General features: G+C 39.8%; 1 protein-coding gene across 1 annotated transcript in view; it reads left to right on the top strand.

The window, feature by feature from the left end:
- The window catches only part of ANKFN1 (ankyrin repeat and fibronectin type III domain containing 1), a 241,417-nt gene that overhangs the window by 171,934 nt on the left and 44,709 nt on the right, over positions 1 to 24,774 (top strand). The window contains exons 8-13 of the mRNA XM_063706249.1: positions 900 to 990; positions 7,136 to 7,243; positions 14,914 to 15,013; positions 15,313 to 15,445; positions 15,919 to 16,035; positions 24,443 to 24,658. Coding sequence (XP_063562319.1) covers positions 900 to 990; positions 7,136 to 7,243; positions 14,914 to 15,013; positions 15,313 to 15,445; positions 15,919 to 16,035; positions 24,443 to 24,658 — 765 coding nt within the window. The remainder of the gene's footprint in view (positions 1 to 899; positions 991 to 7,135; positions 7,244 to 14,913; positions 15,014 to 15,312; positions 15,446 to 15,918; positions 16,036 to 24,442; positions 24,659 to 24,774) is intronic.

Below are 24,774 nucleotides of genomic sequence, written 5' to 3'. Positions count from 1 at the left end.
CGGCCGGGCGCGGTGGCTCACGCCTGTAATCCCAGCACTTTGGGAGGCCGAGGCGGGCGGATCACGAGATCAGGAGATCGAGACCATCCTGGCTAACATGGTGAAACCCCGTCTCTACTAAAAATACAAAAAATTAGCCGGGCGTGGTGGCGGGCGCCTGTAGTCCCAGCTACTCGGGAGGCTGAGGCAGGAGAATGGCGTGAACCCGGGAGGCGGAGCTTGCAGTGAGCTGAGATTGCGCCACTGCACTCCAGCCTGGGCGACAGAGCCAGACTCCGTCTCAAAAAAAAAAAAAAAAAAAAAAAAATGTGGGAACCATCTAAATGTCCACCAGTCAGGGACTGGTTAAATACATGATACCGAATATTTGCTCACAGTGAAATGTATGCAGACACAAAAAGAGCAAGGCAGTTATTTAATGCACTACTCTGAAAAGATATTTATTATAACTTATTCATTTTCTAAAGCAAGTTGATCACTAAAAGAAGTGATAGCTATTACCTATAGGAAGGGGAAAATAAGGAGAATGATGTGAGAGTGGGAATTGCTATTTTTTGTAAACCTTGTAGAACTATGTGACTTTTAAAAATTTATATATAGTTTCAGGGGGCCCAGGAAAAGTCATTATGATTCTTAAATTTTGAAAAGAAGAAAGTGCATAGAAACTAAGAGGGAACTTAAAATATGGTTGCTGTGACATATAAACATAATAGTCAAGAAAAACCAGAATGCTATAGATGGGCTATAGTTCTGTTGCCCATGAACTCTGTTGCATGGGCAACAGAGTTCCAAAGAGATGAAGGAGTTAATCACACATAGTTATTAAATTCTATACCCATAGAGTCTAGGGTAAAAATGATTAAATAAAATGCCTGATGCATCATTTCAATACTTTGCAGGGCCAACAGTATTTTGTTCAAGTCTCAGCTTACAATATGAAAGGATGGGGACCTGCTCAGACCACGACACCGGCATGTGCCTCTCCTTCTAGTAGGTGGTAGCTGTGAACTCTCTCCAGCATGGTAACAGACTCCAACTGCAACTCCATCCTCAGGGTGCCATTGCCATTCCCTTCCCCCACTGCTTGCAACCAATAAGACCTTCTCAGGGCAGCATCTGGGCCACATAATGAATGATTCCCCTGCAGAAATGCTCCTGGGGAAGCAGCTCAGTGGAGTAAAAGGAGAGGGAATTTGGAAACAGAAAGGCTGAATTTGATACCCATTATGCCTCTTATCATCTGTGTGGCCTTCAAAAGTTGTTTAACAGTCAGGCATGGTGGCTCATGCCTGTAGTCCCAGTTACTGGGGAGGCTGATGCAGGAAGATCTCTTGAGCCTAGGAGTCAGAGAGTTCGAGGCTATAGTGAGTTAAGATCACACCACTGCACTCCAGCCTGGGTGACAGACTGAAACCCTGCCTCTAAAGAAAAAAACAAAAACCAAGTCTCTGAGACTCAATTCCATGTCTTTAGAACGGGTCCAACCACACCCTTTCATAGGGCTTTTGTGGGGACAGATCAGATGCCATGGTGGGAGTGGCGGCCCAGAGTACATACAGTCCATTGTAGCTCTCCTCTTCCTTTCCTCACCCGCAGTGCACACATCCACATCGACCTGATAAGAAAATGAAAGCTAACAAATCTTACTGATCTGACACTCTGTCAGAAAAAAAGCTTTCTTACTAACAGCATTCTGCTACAAACCCACAAACATAATCTATAGCATTTGTAGTGGTGGCTGAGAAACCCAGCAAAGGCCTTCCGATTATTTGAAAATTAATTGTCTATGCCAGGTATGTTTGGGCATTCTCTATTAACCAGAAAATTTAACCAGAATAAATATCTCCAGACATATCATACCATAGATTTTTCTATGTAATGAGCCCAGCACTCTGAATTGTATTTTCATTTTTTAAAAACACTTCATTAATGTGAGAGTTAAAAGTGATATCATATGTTTCTTGTGAGAGTAAAAACTGCTAACATCCTTTATGGAACACAATTTGCTATGTTATACCAACTGCCTTAAGAAAATCTGTTTCTTTTTACTCCATAATTCTACGTCTAGGACTCTACCCTAAGTAAAAAGAAATGCGAACAAACCAGTCTGTACGATGATGTGTAGCAATGCACTCATAAAATGAAGTGTCATGTGTGGTAGGGAGAACAAATATCCAGTATTAATTTAGTATTAAAGTATGATATATCTATCTTTATATCAGTAACTACAAATAAGACACAATCACTAAACATGGTCTTTTTAAAAAACATTGTGTGGAAAAAAACTTCTACAGTGTAAGTTTTATGCTTTATGTAAAAAGAAATGCAAAATGTGGGATTTTTTTTCACCTAACATTCAACTGTAGGTTTGTACATAATTAGATAGAGTGTGTCCATGTGTCTTCATAACTCTCCAATTTATCAGTGGACATTTGGGTTATGAGATTATGGTCTCTTTTAGTTTTTTTAAATATGTCTGTGTATTTTTTTTATAATAACCATTTACTCAAGACCAGCCATGAATCAGGCAGTATGTAAAGGGCTTTCACATTCAGTATCTCTTAATCCTTGCGGCAATCTTTCATCATTGTTTCTGTCTTGTAACTAGGCATCGTTGTCACTATCATCTGCATCTCTATCAGCATTGGAGATAACCTTTATCAGACTCTTTATATGGAGGGCATTAATCTAAGTACCTCACATGGATTAACTAATTTAATCTTCGTAAGGTACCTCTTGAGGTGATTTTTATTATTTGGTTCATTTTACTGATGAGGGAACTATAAACATAGAGGCACATATATACAGAGCCCAGCATCTGAACTGGGGTTCAGAGATGTTGCCTTTCCGAAAGTCACAACACTGGTACATGGCTGAACCAGGACTCTAGCCTGATTTGGTCATCTGGCATGTCTCTGATGCTACAGTAACTAGTGCCCTGCTATCAGGCAGACTAAGAGCCAGCCATCTGTGCCTGACTACCATCTCTGGCGGATTCAGATAACTACACCAGGTCAGACAGGGCCTTGGACCACCGATGCCTGAGATCCCTAAGGTCCCTGACTCTCCTGGCATTTGATGACTTCATTATTCTAGACTTATTTGGACTAGGCATGTTTTTTATTTCTAGTCATTTATTTCTAGTTGTCTTTTTACCAAAGATTTGCCAGAAACACAAACAGAATTCTAAGATTAAGATAAAAGGAACCAATCTCATGTTGGGGATGGGCAGTAGTGTGTGTATATTATGGGAGGGACAGAAAATGCATAAAAATGCTAGTCTCAGTTGACCTGAAAGTGAGGAGGTGTCTGGGGAACCCCACTCCAAATGCAAGTTCTGATCTGCATATAGATGCATTTGCTGATAAAGATCAGAGGTTCAGTTTCCATAAGCTGCACGTTCCATTCAGACACATCTGTCACAGCCCATTTGAGGTGCCATCTCCAGAATGACCAGAATAGTTAGTTGTTCAGGACTGGGAGGAGTCACTTATTAACTGGTAATTAACATATCAAATAGCAACCACTTTCTAAAATAGTATGTTTGATTAGTAATGATAACTGGCAAAGAACTGAAATCCTAACGTGGTTATAGTTGTTGCAGACATGCCCTATTGCTTGGAAGGAACAATATAAAAACACTCCTATTTATAAACAGAGTATGACATTGTGATGTAACATATATCGGTATTCAGATATTTACTAGAGGACAATGTATTCTAACATGACAGGGTAATTGGAAATTTGGTAATATGTTCCAGTAGGCTATAAAACTTTTTTTAAAAATATTTTTACAAAAGGCCTTAATGTGTTTTTACAGACTTATGTTATATGGTATGGTACATAGTAAGAGAAAAGGACCCAGACAGGCTTGTCTGAGTTACGATCAGGAAAATCCCGATATCGCCAGTGAATGTAAGCTCGGCATTGTGTCACAGTTGAAGTGTCTCATTACCAGAACAGTGAGCTGTATTATGTGACACAATCTGCTCTTTTCCTACCATGCTAAGTTTATTCCTGTCAGGTTCCTGATTTCTTAATATATTTTCAATTTTCTCCCTCATCCCTAAAGTCTCCTATTTTATGTAGTCGTCAGAACCTTCCAAACATCTATGAGAAAAACTCATTCTTTCCAAAAACCTTGGCATTATGTCCAGTGCTCACTTGGGCTGCAATTTAGCATTAGCAATTTTCTAATGTATCATAAAGTCATCAGATGGAGCTCACCTCTGATGTAATAGGGCTGAAAGAGACAGGCCTATTTCAGCTCTCCTCACATTGATGACAGCAGTCACACTCCTTAGAATGCATTGGCATGTTCAGGGACGCGTAGTAATTCAGCCACCTAGGAGTCTTACTCAAACACACAACCTTGCTTATCTTATCATGAGCACTTCAGATGCATTCATCCAACTAAGAGAATAAACTCCTAATGGCCTTTGGGAATCTATGACCGCAACGTTTATTCTCACTGTGCCCCAATTCTGGGGGTGCTAAAAATGATCTAAAGGATACCGAGTGTTTATTTCCTCAAACATTTTTTAACTTTCCAGTAAAAATCCTTTCCTATCTTATCCTACCTGAACATCATCGTGCTTCTATTCACAATGCCTCACCAACATTTAACGAGTCTGCTCTGTGCCCCAGATGGTGCTTTGTTTTCTTAAACCTCAGACAAACTAAAAAGAGACTTAAAAACTCTGTAATCCCAGTACTTTGGGAGGCCAAGGCGGGTGGATCACCTGAGGTAAGAGTTCAAGACCAGTCTGGCCAACATGGTGAAACCCTGTCTCTACTAAAAATACAAAAATTAGCCAGGTGTGGTGGCACATGCCTGTGGTCCCCAGCTACTAGGGAGGCTGAGGCAGGAGAATTGCTTGAACTCAGGAGGCGGAGGTTGCAGTGAGCTAAGATCGCACCACTGCACTCCAGCCTAGGCAACAGAATGAGACTCCGTCTCAAAACAAAAACAAAAACAAAAACCTCACTTTATAGGCCAGGCCCGCAGTGGCTCATGCCTGTAGTCCCAGCACTTTGGGAAGCCAAGGCAGGTGGATCACTTGAGGCCAGAAGTTCGAGACCAGCCTGGCCAGCATGGTGAAACCCTGTCTCTACTTAAGCTACAAAAATTAGCCAGGCCTGCTGGCACACACCTGTAGTCCTAGCTACTTGGGAGGCTGAGGAAGGAGAATCACTTGAACCTTCGAGGCAAAGGTTGCAGTGAGCCAAGATTGTGCCACTGCACCCCAGCATGGGTGACAGAGCGAGACTCTTTCTCAGAAAAAAAGAAAAAGAAAAAGAAAAACCTCACTTTACAAAGAAAAAATCTGAGGCAAAGAGAAATTAAGTCATGGTTCTTGACCACAAGGAACAAAGACTCTACAAAAGGTACCTGTGCCAATTCCCTGTCTCCAGCATTGACCACAATTAAGCCACACCACACAAACTCCAACCAAGCTTCTGACCTTCCTTCCCAAGAGAAAATAGAAAAATAAAAAGCATGTCCATGGTATATGAAATGAGCAATATATTGAGGGTCAGGAGATGTTATTATTGCCCTGGCTGTGCCACTCACAAGCTGAGTCATATACAACTGGATTGGTTATATCAGCCCCGGTCTCCTGAAAAGTAAAATAAAGACAGGTACATGGGGGAGGGTGGAAAGGAAGAAGGATCAGAAAATCTCTGAGGCCCCCTTCTTCATAGGTAATCAGCTGATAGGGTAAGAAATGGTGTTTCCGTCATGAATTCCCTTCCTTTTAAGTTATATTTACAGAATGCCTATCATGTAATAGGCATTGTGCCAGACACCTAAGATATATCTCTCATTTAATGCTCGCAAATATCCTGCAAAGTAGATACTATCCTCATTTTTCATGTTAGGGAGTAGAGGCCCTGTTGGTATAAGTAACTTGCCTGCAGACACTGAGCTAGGACTTGTAGGAGTCAGGATTCACACCTGTGTTTACCTGACTTCAGAACCTATGGTCCTCCTAACTGTGCTATATGCCTGGGCCTTGGATGAACCACTATGGAATGCTTTTACATAACTTTAACTGTCATGACATCTAATTAAGTTTCTGAATGAAAGAGACCCCATATTTTAAAATAAATCTGTGGGGGAAGGAGTTTGAAACTTGTTCAACTAGAATTTAAGCCCAAGATACACTCATGAACTAACTGGCTTTTTTGGGGAAGAATGACTAGCAATTTTAGAGAAAGCATCTCAACTAAGAAAGACATTAAGTTGTTGCTTTCTGTTTTTTCCTCCAGAAAGGAAAACTGGAGGAAAGAAAATAGAAGGAAGAAGGGATGGACTCTGAAATGACTGACCTGCTGAAAAAAAAAAAAATCAAGAGTTGGAGACAGCAGAATTACAATCTTGACATTAGTCCCATATGGGTTATTACTCTTGATATCATTATAGCTAAACGGAATGAAAATAGAAGGGGGAGAAAAATCTCAGTGGGTATTGCAATTTAAATTTGCCTTGTAAGCTAATACTGTATATTTAGAGACTGAGCAGACAGGGTGGTTGGTGGCTCAGAGTATGTGCAGGGGCTGCTGTGCCAGCTAACCAAAGCAGACATTCATTAGAGCAAAATGTAGATTTCCATTTCTTGGCATCTGACATGGGCTCTTTCCTTGGAAAGAAATGTCAATTTGGCCAAAAGTGTGAAACCTACAATAAAAGCACTGGGACTGTGGATTTCATCTAGTCTGCACATTCCCACCCCTTTCTTTCCTACTGTGAAAATCCAGTTGAGACTCGGGGTGCTCAGTGGAGAGATGGCAGAGGAACTGGTTAGGATGTAGAAGGCTAAAAGGGGAGAAGGGGTTGGAAGAGGTGAGATTGGACTCCCAAATTCCTGTTTTCTTTTGGCTTTCAATTACCATTTTCTCTTGCCCTAAGACTGCCCGACACAAGAAACCAACCACAATTACTGTTTTGCACAGAGCTCTGAACAATGGCAGCTTCCAAATCCTTGGCATCGCCTGCTTGCTCTGCATGTGCGGGGTGCTCATCCGCGGAGACTGTGGGTAGTATGAGCAAAACTCCGGCTCCTGAGGCAGGGCAAGGAAGAGGCCTCCCCTCCTTTAAAATTTCACTATGTTTATTTCTTTTGTTCAATAGACTGGAAAGACTATGACGACAGAGAGCCCAGACACAAGGGACAGAGTGAAGTTTTGGAAGGTCTGCTGCAGCAGGTCCGAGCCCTTCATCAGCATTACAGTTGCCGGGGTAAGGATAAAAATCTGTGCTGGGCCATCAACTGAGGTCTCGGTGGCGCCGGTAATTTTAGCAGTTTCCTAACTGGGTCATACCTTCTCATTCATCAGGGAGAGAGATATTAATATTTGTACATCTGGAATCACTTTACAGCACTATCTTGCTTTAACCCTTCAGAAGAGACTTCCTTCTCCTTCGCTCCCTTCCTTTCCCTCTCCCTCTCTCCATATGAACGGTTTGAAAACAAGCACAAGAAAAACAGCAGCTGCCATGAGTTCCCTTCTCTCGGAATTGTCCCTTCACAAGACTCCTCAATGGGGCTAGCTCTTTGGGATATTCACCCAAAAACATTTTGCCTCCAAGGAAAATCCCCTGAGTATCCCTGCAGGAGCCCAGCCAATTATAATAAGAACAATAATAATAAACCTCCATATTTATTAATAATATAGTTTACAATGCAATTTCACACCCAGTATCTCATTTTCATCCTCATTTTGGTAATTACCACTGAGGCTAAGTAGTGTTCCCCAAGGTCACAATGCCAGGAAAAGACAGAATCAGGACTCCAAGCTGGATTTTTCTGGTTCTAAGTCCAGTGCTCCTGACACACTTCATTTTTGTCCCACACCCTTACATCAGGACTGGGCACTGAACTGTAACCTCATCCTGAATTTTAATCTTCCTCTGTACCACTGCTCACAGGAAAGTAGAGCACATATTCCCTAGACTTTCACCAGCTACACCCAGAGAATCTCTGAGAAGGCTTTAAAAGCTTCTTTTCTACTTGGGCTGTTCAACTGGGACAGGGTCAGATTTCTGATCTGTGTAACGATTCGTGGAAGAGGTACTTAGTTTTATTTGGAGAATTAAAGCCTACATAAAGTTTTCATTTTCCATGCCTCCATCAGATCTCTAGCTCCATTGTGCGCTGTAGATTTAGGACACTGCTGGAACAGCTGGGTAAGAAATCCACTGTTGTGGAGGATCTCTTGAGCCCAGGAGTTTGAGGCTGCAGTGAGTTATGATCATGCCACTGTGCTCCAGCCTGGGCAACAGGGCAAGACTCTGTCTCTAAAAATGGCAAATTTTTTAAAAGAAAAAAAAAATCCACAGTTGAAACTAAGAGATACTCACTGAGTTTGAGCTTGCTATAGCTAAGTCATACTGAGCATTAGCAAAAGGTTGTTCCCAATTACTACATAGCTATCACAGTACGACCCTTCAGCAATGTTGGCTCTAGCTAGAAATGAGGACAAGTGTTTGGAAGAAAATAATATTCTTCTAATGACCAGTTCATTAGGATATGTAAATATGCATGCAGTCGCTCTGAAACCCAAGTGGGATTTCCATTCCCAGATCTCTAAGAAGTCTTTACCCAGACCAGGACCTTCAGCATATTCCACACTGACCAAAGTCTAGTCAGTTCTCAGTTATTGAGGGCTCATTTAACCAGGCCAGTTGTTACCAAAGCTCCTTTCTCATCTTCTGCCTTTCCATCACATCCCTGCCCATTGGTTCCTGTGTGACAGCAAAGGTAACAAAGCAAGTGGACAGATGATTCTTGGAAATTCATAAGCCACTGTGTGTTTGGTCTTGATCAGAGGGGGAAAAGCTGAAACTACTCATGAGAATGAGAGATTTTTTTAATATTATCTGAGGATTCATGCTCTCCCCATTACCACTGGATTCCTGTCTAATAATCAAAAAATGACTGCCTAGATGGTCCAATTGTTTCTATAGTTTCCATCCAACTTCTGTCATGTATATGCTTTTCCCCCAGAGGAATGTAAATATACACACAATATCAGGAAAGATTTAAGTAAGGCATAAGGTAGAATTTTCCAAAAAAGAAGAATATATTTTATATGAAATATACTTTGGATACTTAAACAGTGCTCAAAGTATGTTCCAAAGATCAGTGATCCAATAATATGCTCAGCTGAAAAAGGTTCTCTTGTCATGTAAGTTTTGGAAATGTTGAATTCTACATCTTCTCTTAGAAATTTAAAATATACTTTAGAATATTAAGGACTCTAATAAACAGACATGTCACATTTGCTTAAACAAGCATTTTCCAAACTTCTTTAGCCATGTACAACTTTTTCACAGTATTAGTATTCCAAAGCACAAATTTTGGGAAATGCTAACTCATGATATGCCAAAATAAATTACCTCATACACACACAAAAAGAATGAATCTAAGATTATTTAACATAACCCTTAATGCAGAAGGATAAATGAAGAATAAGTATTGCTTACAGAGAATTACAAAATTTTTTTATTATTATTACAAAATTCTTATTTAAAATATTCAAATACATTGAAATACTATGTGGTTTATTGGGGACATAAACTTTTACCAACTTTACAATTAGAAAAAGTAATATTTCAGATTCCAATGCTACCACTTACAAGCTGTATATTATTGGGAAGAGGATTTCGCCACTCTGATCCACAGTTTCTTGATCAGCAAAGTCAGGATAATATTACCTATCTTGCAGGATTGCTATGAAGAGTAAATTAGGTGCATTAAATTCACCCGACACAGTGTCTTTCCCTGGCAAACTGTAACTTATTTTTCTCCCATTGAGAATGGGGCCACTCTCCATCCTCAGCACTTTATGGATATTCCACAGAATTGAAGTGTAATTGGTGACTGTACTGTAATGACCCTGTAATGACTCACTAACTATACAACATATTCCAAATATGGGAGTAATAATAAAAATCACTTCTCCTACTAAAATCCTAAATAGGAGGTACCAACATCTACATTAATTTCTGCATTTTGGCTAAAGAACTGGCCAAAGCTGATCTGCATGCTTAGTATTGGGATGAAAATTCAAGGGAGATGTTAAGCAAGCTTCATTGTTCACAAGGTGGGTACACTGATGTACATAATGAATTACAATATTAAAACAACAATCGTGTTCATCATAGCAATATCCTATAGGGATGAATTTATATTATTATCCAATTATTCAACTTGCAAAACAATAGTAACTGAAACCCTGCCTACTATGTAATTTGTAGGTCACATAGTAGGGGCTAGACATGCCAACATGAATGAAGTAAACTCCTATGCTCCTTACAAGTTAGGGAACTACTACATTCAGAGTACAGAAAATGAACTGTTGCCTCAGAACTCCAAACCAAGTAGAGAAGTACAGTATAGAAGCCACAAGGTTCTTAGGAGAAAAGTTAGTTTAGACTCTTGTGTCAGTCAAGGTCAGCCCTACTATGTTACAGTAACCAAATGATTCCCCAAACCTTTATCTCTCCCTCATGCTATGCATTTACCACTGATCAGCTGGGAGTTCTCCTTCTGTGTTATTAACATCCTCTCTCTGGAAATATTTGCTAGCGACCATAGGAGAGGGAAAAATAACTCTTGAAGGTCTCATATGGGCAAGACTTTCTGCATGTTATTACACCCAAAACTCATTGGCCAGAGGTGGTCACATGGCTCCATCCAACCACAAGGGCTCCAAAGTACAGTTTTACCATGTGACCAGACCTAGAATATTTAATGCTTGCATGTGCCCTTTTCCCAACTGGTAGCAGTACTTCTTAATTTTCTCTTTTTATTTTTAGTCTGATTTTTTTAGTTTAATCTTCATTTTTATGTGAGCTATATATAACTATAATGTGTCTCTGAAGCCAGACTGCCTGAGTTCAAATCTGGGCTGTACTTTTACTTCTGCTGGCTGTGTGACCTTGAGCAAACTGCCTAAATGGCTCTCTGCTTCATTTCTCTCATCTCTAAAATGCAGATAATAATTATATATACCTCATTCATTCATTGTTTAAGGATTGAATAACTTCAGTAAAGCAGTTAAAATAGTTTTATTATTTTCTTAAAAGCAATTTCTTCCTTCTTCCATTTTTTTCCTCCCCAAAGATAACCTCTTAACCTTTAGCTAATTCTTTTAGTATTTTCCCCATATCTCTAAGTAACGTGCTCATATTTCTAATAATGTTTTTCAATTTTAGTCATTACCTCACTAAAGAAAGTAATGATGCATCTCTTTTTACCCCACCCCTCCCTTATTTGCCTGCATAGTTCCTATCTTCTCAATCTCTTAATATATGTATATTGAATTTTAGTAAGATCAGTATTTACTGTTTACATTATAATGATAAATTATATGATTATTTTCCTTTCCTGGATAACTTTTTGTTTTCCCTGTATTTAATAATCATTTATTGTGCATTTGCTTGTTTTTCTATATGGCTATAATAATTAATCCCCAAACTATTCTCGAATTAAATCAGTCTTCTCTCAATATAATCAGATGCTTTAGATGTTTCTATTGCATCTTCTTAAGGAAACATTCATGGAGTCCTCTGTCCTGCTCCAGTCTAGACTGGTCACTTGTTGCCCAGTGTACAACTGTCACCCTTGGATTGCCTTTTACTACCATATTGAGGACTCTTCTTATCACTCTCCAATATTGGGTTCCTTCTTTCTGTATTACATGGTGGAGCTTTCCCCCTAGCAGCATCCTGAAAGGGGGCTTGGGAACTAATTTTCGGAGAAATTGTATATCTAAAGGTGTATTTATTCTACTTAACATTTATTCAAGGTTTTGGATGAGTATAGAATTCTTGGTTGAAATCCTTTTTTTTCATATTTTGAAGGTATTGTTTCATTGTTTTCCAGCTTTCAGAACTACGTCTGATGTCATTCTAATTCCAGAGGTTCTATGTGAAACCTTTTTTTCCCCTCTCTGGAAGGTTTTAAGTTTTCTTTTGACTCCAATGTTCTAAAATTTCACAGTGATGTACTAAGGCATCTGTTGTCTGTTATATTGGGCACCTGGAAAGTCCTTTCAACATGAAAAGTTATACCCTTCAATTGTGAGACATTTTCTTAAATTACTTCTTTAAGTATTTCTTTGCCTTCTTTTCCTCTCCTCTGTCTTACTAGAACTCTTGTTATTCAGATTTTGGTTCTCCCACATTCGTCCTTTAATTTTATTTTCTTTTTTTCTTCTACTTTCCATCCTTACATCCTTTTGCCTTACTTTCTTGGAGATTTCATCAGCTTTAATTGCTAAGCCTTCTATTCGGTTTCTCAGCTTTTGACAACATGTTTTTCATTGCCAATGCTCTCTTTTGTCCTCTGGTTATTTTTATAGACTCTTACTCTCTTTATAAGGATGCAAGTCTTCTCTTACTTCTCAGAATATTAAAGATAGGTTTTGTTTCACTTTATATTTTCTTTCCTCAGAATAATCTTTCTTTTCTGTAAGTTGGTCTTTTGTTTACTAATTTTTGGCCTTTGTATTTCATGTTAGATGCTTTTCTCAACTGCCTGGTGATCCTTCAATGAATGCTCAGATTTCAGAGAAGGGAAATCAATAGCCATTGGGAAGTTCTGAGCACATGCGTAGGGCTCTTTACTTACAGTGATTCATTGTAGGGTGACCTGGCACCACCTTTCCATTGAGATATCCCCAATGTCAGAATCTTTGGGTACGTTCTCTTAGGCTGGTCAAATTTTCCACAGAAATTTCTTCCAGTGTCCTGCTTGGAAGGTATAAGTTTGGATACCAGTGTTCTGAGAACCCAATAGGGAAATATTATGTATAAAAGCTTATGCATAAATCTGCCCATTTGGGGTACACTGCCACCATCATCAGCACCCCATTTTCAACACTACCTGATGTCTCCCACCCCAGAGATGTATGTTGTTGTTGTTTTGGGTGTTCGTTTGTCTGTTGATTTCCAGAGAACAAGCCACTAGCTTTCTTCTAGAGTAGGGAAGAGGTATTTGTCCAGTCATGTAGTAGAGGAGGAGATCTAGAAGTCTAACTACTTTTTGAACAGGCTTTCACAAATCCTCCTTGTTTTTAGCTCGCACTCACCCCTCACTTCCAGCAGTCCATGGAGACCATGGAGTGAATCAGATCACTTCTGAACTTTCTCCACTGCTGTCTTTGACTTCATCTGTCTCAAGTCTTAAATCTTTCTATCCATCTGCTTTCCAGCTACTGAAATTTGCTTACTTTTGTCTCCTTTCCCATCTCTTTGTCTTTAAAAATTTATGTTGTTTCCTTCTTTTCTTAATTTCTACTCTGCTTTTAGTGAGGTTTGGGGAAAGGGTAGTATGTAATGAATATGTTCACTCTTCCATATTTAACTGGAAGTCCCAGCAGCATTATTTCCAAGCAGCCAAACTCATGTTCAAGTCAGAAAAAAGAATGATTTTGCTTTGTTCTGCAAGGAATAACCATTACCAATGTAAGCTTGAAACTGGCATGAATGCTTGTGTCAGTCAGCTGTTCCTATATAATCATAGCCAAAGACACACTGGCCCTCAGTCATGGGCCACCTGTCCAGGTTTCTATGCCTAACAGCAGTCATATGGACCATATTCTCATCTCCAGTGACATGTCTGTCAGCAGTCTGGTGGTGATACCAACAACCTCATTTTCCCTTCATTGCATAGAATATGAGAGTTAAAATCAGTGATTATGTAGCCCAGCTCCATGCAATATTATTTGCAAAGGCTGTTATAGGAAGTATAGGAAGTCTACTACCTTTATTAGGGCAAGCTCCATGTTATAAGCAGAAGACCTGAACAGAAGCAATGAATTATTTGCTTACCATTGTACCTGCAGAGCCTGATGCATGGTAGTGCCCCCAATAAATATTTGTCCAATTAATGAATGTCTGTTTTCCCAGGCACTGACTTTTTGAGCAATTCTTTTCACTTCTCAGCCTCAGTTTCTTCTTCTGAATAATGAGGATGATAATCATACCCATCCCTACACCCATTTTTGTAAACCAACATACACAATGAAGAAAAAAACTGTTCCAGAATGCTGGCAGTGGTTATACAGAAGTGACGAGATGATATGGGTGGGGTTTTGCTCTTTTTTTTCTATTCTCCAGACTTTCTGTAATGTGCTTATATTAATTTTATAATGAAAAAAATTAACAGAATACATAGACTTACAGGGAATGCTTTACCAACATTGAGAATTGTATGAATGTTAGAAGGCAATTGCGGGAGTAGGGAGAAGGGCAAAGGAGTTGATTCCATGTCTTTTTATCCTACCTTAAAATAAATCAAAAATTTCAAAGCAGAGAGTATCAACAGAACACCTAGGTGGTCTCCTCTGCAGTTATAAAGACTACTTATCTCCAGCATTTTTGAGGAGTTGTTCATTGAGTTAACCACTGGCATCTCAAGATACCAGAGCTTCTTTTTTTCTCTTTTTTTTTTTTTGATATGGAGTCTCGCTCTGTCACCCAGGCTGGAGTGCATTGGCACGATCTCGGCTCACTACAACCTCTGCCTCCCAGGTTCAAGCAATTATCCTGCCTCAGCCTCCTGAGTAGCTGTGATTACAGACGCGCACCACCACACCCTGCTAATTTTTGTATTTTTAGTAGAGACAGGGTTTCACCATGTTGGTCAGGCTGGTCTTGAACTCCTGACCTCGTGATCCGCCCCCCTTGGCCTCCCAAAGTACTGGGATTACCAGCGAGAGCCACCGCGCCCGGCTACAAGAGCTTCTTATAGGCATGAATGAGCAGAATCCCTACATGAACCTGAGGATAAGTGACACTAAAGGGATGGGGGAGGGGAAGGCAGGAAAGTAGGAAAATGGAATTGGGGGTGTTGATCTGCCCAGTGGAATTTATACTGTATTTTTTAAAATACATTCCAGAAAGTACAAAATTACAAACCACAGGCCGCAAGCAATCAGTCTCGAGGAGCCTGAAACACCTGTTCCATTCCTCAAACAAGTTTGTGAAGACCTTAAAACGGTGGGTTCTATGTAGTTTTTTCAGGAAATCTTAACTTTTCAAGAATGCGCTGGTTTTGATTCTGAGTAGAAACTTGGTAGAAATTTCTTTTTTGTGTTCAAAACAATAAAGTTCACTTTTCTCCTGAGAATTTGTGCAAGACAGTAATTTTCTCTCTTTTGAGTTGTAACTAGTGAACTTGCGATACTTAGCAGGAATACGTTCCTAGGTACATTTTAAATTCATCTTTTATCACATCCGAAAAAATATTTTTCCAAGATGGTTGAGGACAATGCTTTTATTTTCCTTTTTCTTTTTAGGGGACTCTACATAGCCGTTATATTTTATTACAAAGACAATATCTTAGTCACCAATGAAGATCAAGTACCAATTGTTGAAATAGATGACTCTCACACCAGTTCTATTACACAAGATTTTCTGTGGTTCACGAAGGTATACTAAGTTCTGATTTCATTTTTCCCTACTTTGTACCAATGTTACTGCACAAAAATCTCTGAAACATTAGTTGAGGGGTCTCCAGCGATCAGAGTTTTGGGGTAGAAATAAAGTATCTCAAAGGTCCTTTTCAGCCCTGGTATGCACTATGTCATTTTAAAAAGCACCAAAGTAACATGTGCACTACATTTTCAAAGCAAAGAGACTTGCATCCTGTCACAATGTGTCTCCACTGTTCTGAGTTATGGGATCATTTGGCAAAGACTAAAATGTGGATCTGACCATTTCATTAACATTCAGATCTTTTTCCAATTGGACAGAGATCAAAAAGTTGTTTCGTGTGTGTCTGAAAATCGACTGGAGAATAAACATCAGGGGTCAGATTTCTTTCTCCCTGCTTTGCTTTGATGCCACAACCTAAATCATGTACTGGCTTGGACGATGACATGATTGCATGCCTTCTTTTGCAGCTGTCTTGTATGTGGGAAGATATAAGGTGGCTGAGGCAAAGCGTACCAATATCCTCATCCTCATCCACAGTGCTGCAAACTCGGCAGAAGATGCTCGCAGCAACAGCACAGCTACAGGTAAGGGACCAGGTTTCAACCCAGGCCCCCAAGAAAAATATTTTTAATGTAGAAAATTCAGTTACCAGTCCTACCTAGAAAGGAAAAGGATGGGCTCCCTTCTCTTTCAGACCCCTAAGAATATGAAGTTTTCTTGAGCAGCTGGAGCTGCGTACCTGTAGGTATGCAGGTTTCATATAGGAAACCTGTACCTTTAGCAGTCTCCTCCAAGTGAGTCTCTCTTGAACAGTGTATAGGAGTAACTCATTAAACAAGGAGTAAGGAGACTTGAGTTCTAGATTTGATATTAGTCAGCCGACTCAGTTCTCCTCTCTGGGCCCCAGTTTCATCATTTGCAAAATAAGAGAAGTTTAATGAGATCACTTAAAGAACTGTTGCTGCTCTGACGTCCTATGCATTAATGAGTATATGAAGATGGAAAAAAGAGACGAGCAGATATTTTGAACAGTTTCTTGGTGTGATGATTTTGGTAAAGCATAGACATTTTTGCTTACTTATAAAAAAACAAACAAATGGAAAACAATGCTTAAAAGATTATCTTTAAGCCTGAATTGATTTATCTTCCATATTCTCAGTCACATCAGATCAAGTCCCCAATCTTTGTAGGTTACAGAGCTCCTCCTAGAAGTAGCATTAAATTCTAACCAAGATTTTCTGGGTTTTCCTCTTACTGTTTTCTGGTATTAAGTGAATTTGTGAATCTTAGCACAGAAAAAAAAATATCTGCTACATGGGATTGGGGCCATTAAGAGATCACTGAGCCTTTATCAGTAACGGGTATCTACCTACAAATCTGCAGTTACATCAACCCCATAAATATGCATAACAGGAATCTATGTAAGCTGTGTTTGGCCAGGCCATGTAGGTCACAGCATAAAAATAGAGTCATAATAACAAAAAAAAATTTCTATGGCTTTGCCCCCCACCTAAAATTATAGGAATGTCATTTCTTAAACCCTCACAATAATAATAATTCAACTTCCTGCAATATTTTGTTGCTATTACAATTAATTCAGAAATGCAAATTTTGCTCCTCTGTGATGTATTCCATTACACAGGTAGCTTGCTGCTTTGTATGCTCAGTGAGATTTTAGCAAACAGCTGTTCATTTCAACTCACTCGGGTTTTTTTTGGGTTGGTGGTGGTGGTGGAATGGAATCTCTCTCTGTCGACCAGGCTGGAGTTCAGTGCCGTGATCTCGGCTCACTGCAACCTCTGCCTCCTGGGTTGAAGCAATTCTCCTGCCTCAGCCTCCTGAGTAGCTAGGATCACAGGCACCCACCACCACCACACCCGGCTAATTTTTGTATTTTTACCAGAGACAGGGTTTTACCTTGTGGGCCAGGCTGGTCTCGAACTCCTGACCTCAAGTGATCCACCTGCCTCGGCCTCCCAAAGTGCTGGGAGTACAGGCATGAGCCACCGTGCCTGGCCTCAACTCACTCTTGATTGCATAATCTTCTCTTCCAACTCAAGAAGCAGTTCTTGGAGTGGGCCATGATGACTGTGCTGAATTCAAAGTGCCTCGTCCTTTCATCACTGACCCGCTTGAGTTGGACCATGCCACTGCACCTCACACTACTCTTTCTTTAGGATAAATACATTCCTAAGAGACTCAGACTCCTTAGTGGATCCTCCCATCATCCTACCATACAGCCCAGACATGCCTGGATCACAGACTGAAAAACCTTAGAATTTCAAGGGGGGCTCTTTATTATGTGTTTATTGGAGGTTTCTTAGAACTTTCATATGATATCAGCAATGTGAGAAGGATCAGGCTGTTAAAAGTCAGTGCAGTCAGACGCTGAGTGATGCAATGATGGCCAGTGTGACCCTACTCAGCTACTCCCATTACAATACTTTTGGACTTCCTCAGCTTCCAAATCTATAGACCTCACCACTTTTCATAATGCATCAGCCCACTTCTGAAGTCATTTCCTTCCTTGACCAGCTTAGATTCCTTAGCCCATCTTAATCACTTCCTTGAAAATATTCCATTTTCTCCTTCATATTATTTATTTGGAAAAATCCCACGCCTGGATGAATCCAACATGTCTAAAATAGTTACACATTGCCACATAAAAAAAAAAATCACAAAAAAGGGCTGACTGGTTTTGTGTTAAATTCATGACTACAATTCTCACACGTAATGTTAGTGGTCCAATTTCCTTTCTCTACTAAATTTGCTTTCTCACACTGTAAAGCAACTATTTTAAAACCTTCTCCCCAGCAATTTGGGAGGCTGGCAGGTGGATCACTTGAGCTTAGGAGTTTCAGACCGGCTGAGCAACATGGCAAAGCCCCATCTCTACCAAAAATACAAAAATTAGCGGGATGTGGTGGTGCACATCTGCAGTCCTGGCTACTCAGGAGTCTGACGTGGGAGGATCACTTGAGCCTGGGAGGCAGAGGTTGCAGTGAGCCTGGAGTAAAATAACATAAAATAAAATAAAATAGAATAGAATAGAATAGAATAGAATAGAATAGAATAGAATAGAATAGAATAGAATAGAATAGAATAGAATAGAATAGAATAGAATAAAAAAACCTTCTTCATTCTCCCACATCCCTTCTCCTTCCCCACACTCTCCTTCACATCTCAGGTGATGATTTCACTGTATAATTCATCAAGGAAAAAAATGGAAATTAATGATTTTTTCTGCCAAATTTATAAACCTCCTTGCACAGACCGAACCTTCTTTTTTTTTCTTTTTATTTCAGAAGATAAAGTCTCACATTTCCTATCATAAGTTCATTCCTCCACATGTGCTCTGGGTCCCATCTCTTCCCTCTCATTTTTATTTTAAAATACTCAAGTCTTTCCGGTTAAATCTCCCCCTAAATTCCTCTCATAGCCCCACATGCCCCTTCAGCTACCAAACTATTCTCTTCCTTACACCCAAACTTCTTGGAAGAGTTACCTACATCCCCTTTCTCCACTGACATCTCCATTTCCTACCAGTTCTCAAACCTCTCTCTGACTTTTGCTACCATGATGCATACAAAACTGCTCTTTAAGGGCACCAGAAACCAGAAGCAGATGATGCTGCCAAAGCTGGAGCTTCAGGACCCCTCACTTGCATGAGCTATGAGTGTGGGACCCCTGTAAGTGTGGAACCCACAGTGTTTTAGGGAAGGGAAGCTGGATTGCAGTCAGGAAGCATTTCTCGCAAACTTTCTAAAGAAATTTCTGGGGGAAAGGGGACCCAAAATTCCAAACACTCTAGTATTTGCTGGAGAGAAGGAAATTTCTTTTATCCTTCTGGATAAAGATTCACTTTTATACCTAGTCTTATTTTTGAAATTTTGTGTTCTCTGTCTTAAAGAGTGCCTCAAAATTGTATAGTTCAGGCCCCCACAAAACCTAGATCTAGTCATGCCAATGACTTCGGTTTCACTAAGCAACATTTTATACACTTGGTTCCATACTCCTTTTGGAGATTGGCATATCCCTTGGCTTCCACAATTTCACACTCTTCCGATTTTCTTCCAACTTGCTGGTCTTTCTCCGTATCCTTTGCTAGTTTTCAAGCTGTTTCCTTTGCTTAGAATCCCCTTCTTTGCTCACTTTGCCTTACTAATTCCTATATATCCTCCAGGTCTCAGCTTAATTTTTATACTTCCTTAAAGAGACTTTCTCTGATCCCTTGATTAAGTGAATCACTCTCATAGCACCTTGTATTCTTCATTCAGGAAAGTGATCAGAATCCCAGAGTTCATTATTTGTATTATTATCTGTTTAGTGCCCCACTTGGACTGTGAGTTCCTTAGTTCAGGGAATGTGTCTGTCTTGGCTACCACTATATCCCCAATGCCTGGAATGTGGTAGACACTCAGTAAGTACAAGTTGGATAAATAAATATATCTGTCAATCCAAACCCATGTACCCCAGTGATCACACTTGAGGGAAACTTTATCTAGCCAAAGGGAAAAGGGATCACAGAAATGTTTTGTAGCATAGTTACCACCTGGATGGATAGCTCTCCGGTCCTGCACCGTGACTGAAGAGCCTCATAGTCTTCAATAAATGGTCACCTTCACAGTGCCCCCATCAAGGCCTGAGTGCTGTATGCATGCCCTTCTCTCTAAGTTTCTTTATGCCTAGTTCAGTGATAAAAGTTGCTTTCATCACTTTTTTTGGTAGGACCTATTGCTCAAACTATTTACTAGTCTGTACAGCGAAGATGTCTGGAAATACTGAAGGCACCTTTTGTTGGTGAGGGAGGTAAGAGTGGTGGAAGGGAGGCGTAAGTTATAGAAAAACTTTTCTGAAGGGAAAGAAAAAGATATTTGAGGATTGACACATAGTTAATATGTTAGATCACTCTACTAATTTAAAATATTTTACAACGTGGCCAGGCGCGGTGGCTCACGCTTGCAATCCCAGCACTTTGGGAGGCCAAGGCAGGCAGATCACCTGTGGTCGGGAGTTCGAGACCAGCCTGACCAACACGGACAAACCCCATCTCTACTAAAAATACAAAATTAGCTGGGCGTGGTGGCACATGCCTGTAATCCCTGCTGCTCGGGAGGCTAAGGCAGGAGAATCACTTGAACCCAGGAGGCGGAGGTTGTGGTGAGCCGAGATCGCACTATTGCACTCCAGCCTGGGCAACAAGGGTGAAACTCTGTCTCACAAAAAAATAAAATAAAATAAAATAACAATGTTCTGAGGAGAGTAAAAATGCATTATACATAGTTTGATTGGCATCAACCATAAATAAATTCTATTGATTTTCCTCTGGTGCATCTCATTTAACTCTCCTCTCCTTTCCAGTTTGGTATACTACTGCCTGATTACTCCAATTTGGTCAAAAGCCTCCAAAGTCATCTCTCTGCTACCAGTCTTGACAGCCTCCAATCCACTTTCCATACTTTGGCCAGAGTAGCCAATCTAAAAGATTCTGACCAAGGCATTCTCTGACTTAGACTCCTCCCGTTGTGGCTCAGACATTTTATCACGGCTCACAAAGGCCTCAATCACGATCTTTCTCCCCCTCATCTGCGCTCATAGTCACTGGGCTTAGTCACTGTGTCCAAGTCAGGGGACCTACCTTTATCACAGTGCATATCAAGCACTGTGTAATTTGCACCTTGTTTTCTGGGTTTCTGCTCTCTAGTGAGCTCCTTTAATATATAATAGTAAATAGTAACCGTGAAGTGACTACTTTCACTTATTTAACAGACTAGGTGCCAGGCACTGTGTTGAGTGCTTTACAAACTTTACTGTCATTTAATCTTTGCCACAACCTAATGAGAAAGTACTATGATGGTATTCTTTTAACAGATCATAACACTAGGGCCTAGAAATGATCATTTGTGCCCAAGGTTACATAGATAGGAAGTAGCAGATTCTAGATTCAAATCCAGATTTATTTAACTCCAAAGCCTGCATCCTTTCCAGTACTTCATCATCTTACTGTGTAGTAATTTATAAAAAAAAAGCAGACAAAATTTTAAAGAGAAAAAAATATTCATATTATAGTAAAAAAGAAAAAGAAGTCTATTCTTAATTAAAATTTCCTAGGCCAGAGGAGAGATAAGTATCTCAGCATTTGGGAAAAAAAATTAAGGTGACAAATCCTGTAAGTGACCAAAAGCCCACATTGTTTTTCTTTCTCTTAGGAAAATGTCAGAGGGCCCAAAGAGGGAGAAGTGTACATTGCTCTTACATTGAAAGGTGTCTAAGCTACTTATCCCCCCAAAACAGTAAAAATCTGACACTGCAGATTGTGCTAAACTTTCCTCCTCCATAGCTTTTAGAAATGAGTGTTAGTGAGTAAGAGCTAAGTAACAATATATGAATACTGTGTTCTTTACATTTGTTAAGGGGAAAAAAGATTTTCCCAAAATTTTGCTCTTCTTTTTCAGGCCTCCTTATCCCAACTCTGGACTTCCTTCACCTTCCCATGTCCACATCACCCCAAACTGAATAAAGACCTCTAAATATTGTGCCTCTGCCTAGGGCTTATTGACAGCCCTGTGATTTGTCCTGGTTATAACCTAGATGCATTCCTGTTAGCCATCAGGTGGCTCTTATAGGATCATCAGGAGCCCCAGATCACCTAACCTTGATTATGACAGGTATTAACATGGTCTATTTTTGCTTTAGGCCCTAAAGAACCTTGAATTCTCCCTCATGGAAGATGGTTCCAATTTATTTTCACAATAATATTCTACTTTTAAATTGGGCTCTCCTCAAAGCTAGCTATCCAACCTAATTTGATGTCAATAAAAAATTTCAAGAAGACTTATAGTGCTTTCTTATTCAACCCCTTAGAAAACCTATCTACAGCTGACAGTGAATCACTGATAATAACTTTGTTTGAGTGAAAAGACCACCGTAGTCAATGTCTACCCATCAGCTTTGGTCCAAAGTGAATCACATTTTCCGGCATCTTAATGATAATACAATATGTTAATTAAGTCAGCGAAAAGTGGCTGAGTCCTTTCCATGGGCAGGCACTGTGCAAGGGACACAGAGACACAAAGATGAAACGACTATGAATTCATAACGTGAACTCATACACCAATACATGCAGTAAAGCCAGAGACATGCTAAGATGGAAGTTTGTAGAGGAAACAGCAAGGGACAAAAGAGGGATGGTAAAGTCTCCCTTAGAGAGTTGGAAAAGTCTTCCCAGGGGAGGTGAAATCTGGGATGGGTCTTGAAAAGGAGTAGATGTAAGCCTGGGTGGTATTCCAATTAGAGCAGTAAAGAAAGCCCCCACCCTACATTGCATCGAGCTTGAGGGTTTACAAAATACTTTTTCATGAGTCGCTTGGTTTAATCCCTCAAACATTCACTGAGGTAAGGATTAGCATAACAGCTGTCTGAGCTGTAAAGACTCTTACTTTTAGATGATGATACTCAGGACCAGAGAGGGTAAATAATTTTTCAGAAGTCCAACAGTTAATAAATGGTAGCCAACCCTGAAATTCAATACCAAATATAAGTAAAGGTTTAATAGCAATGGTAGGCTGGAGCCAACCTGTACTGGCCCGAGAGAGCCAACTGTTAAATATTCAGGGATTTTGAAAGCCTGCTGTCAAACTCTGGGTAGTTTGAAATCCCACTACAGCAAGAGTATTTACACCACAGAAACCGGCATATGCTACAAATCAGGGCTTTCTTTTCTTTTCTTCCTTTTTTTTTCCTTTTTCGCTGGCCAGTTTACCAGCATCACACTGCTTATTAGTACCCCACAGGGCTGCACTAAAAGCCACACCCACTTCTCTATGATTTAGAAGACAAATATTGGAAAGAAAAAATATGACTGAGTGATTAGGCCATTGCAAAAAAATCATGATCTTGCCAAATGAATTTTTACGTCAAAAATTATTTATGAAATTCCTTATTTGTCCTATGTCTGGTCTTCGTAAGGTAGAAGATAAGGTTTCGGCCGCAGTCCCTACCTGTGAGGGAAAATTCCAGGGTTTTCCTAGATGTAGATGTTGACTTCCTGGCTCATTCATTTTTAGGTCATCCTTGTCACTTTTACAAATCCCAGTTCTATTTCTGTATTCATGCTAACAGGGCATCTCACCACCTCTTATGTGAGCTCACAAAAGTAACAGCTAGGAGCTCTAGAATGATTTATAATGTTTAGAAATCATAGATATTTAAAGCTAGAGGGTATTTTATCCTATTCATCCAGTGTTCTAGCTTAGAAATCTTCAAACCCTGCATATTTGTAAAACTCCTGTTTATTTTAGGAATAACTACCTGAGCCCCTCCATATTGAGTGTGGCATCTTTCCCTTCCTACCTTCCTAAAAGTATTGTCTGCCTCAGTTGACCCAGTTTATAAGCAATTTTAACAGATTTTTAAATAAACAGAAGCCCCCTGAAATGCAGATAAGTCGAATCAGGCCAATTTCCCAATTAAAGTATCTTGAAGGGAATGTGCAGTCATTTGGGGACCTGTACAATGTGCTACATTGTCAATTCACTTCTTCATTTTAAACAACCCCACCTCATACCAGCTTACTGCAGATCTCCTGAGAACTCCACAGAAGCATACTTTAAATATCAGACATTTTTCTTTAAAACATCTGGGATTCTCTTCAAGTGCTGGTAACTGAGGTTTATGTACTGGTGTGCCTATGTGGGTAAGAAATATTTACAGATACTGAATTTGCCTTTTTAAAAAAACATAATTTTTATGCATCTTGCTGTAATCTTTGCAGGCTCTGCAATCTTTACAAATGTCTTTGTAAAGACCTTTGAGCTTCTGTGAAGTACATGTCTATGATGCCATATATTCTAGGTTTAAGTGCAAAAAAAAAAAAAAGAGAGCAAACAGCTTCTCAGAAATCAGATTATTATTCACGGTGTCTTTTGTTGCCGTTGTGTTGCTTTGTTAGCATAATACCCTCTATGCTACCGGTAATCCATTTGTTTCCAGAATTTACTTGGGACACACAACTTGGGAAGAGTTTACTATGAGCCCATTAAAGATCGACATGGAAACATACTCATAGTCACCATCAGGGAGGTGGAGATGCTTTATTCATTTTTTAATGGCAAATGGATGCAGATCTCAAAGCTGCAAAGCCAGAGAAAGTCTCTATCAACACCTGAGGAGCCAACAGCTTTAGACATTTTACTGATAACCATCCAGGTACGTAGTTTTTTTCTTCATTCCCGGGTATACTTAAGGTTCCAAACCCAATTATTGAAGATCTAGTGAAATATTGCAAGAGCCATTTACATATGCAGTGATGGAGTGAAGAGGGT

Source organism: Gorilla gorilla, chromosome 4, assembly GCF_029281585.2.
Source record: "Gorilla gorilla gorilla isolate KB3781 chromosome 4, NHGRI_mGorGor1-v2.1_pri, whole genome shotgun sequence".
Classification (NCBI taxonomy): domain Eukaryota; kingdom Metazoa; phylum Chordata; class Mammalia; order Primates; family Hominidae; genus Gorilla; species Gorilla gorilla.
The sequence above is the reverse complement of the archived record's forward strand: the minus strand, read 5'-3'. Positions and strand labels throughout refer to the sequence as shown.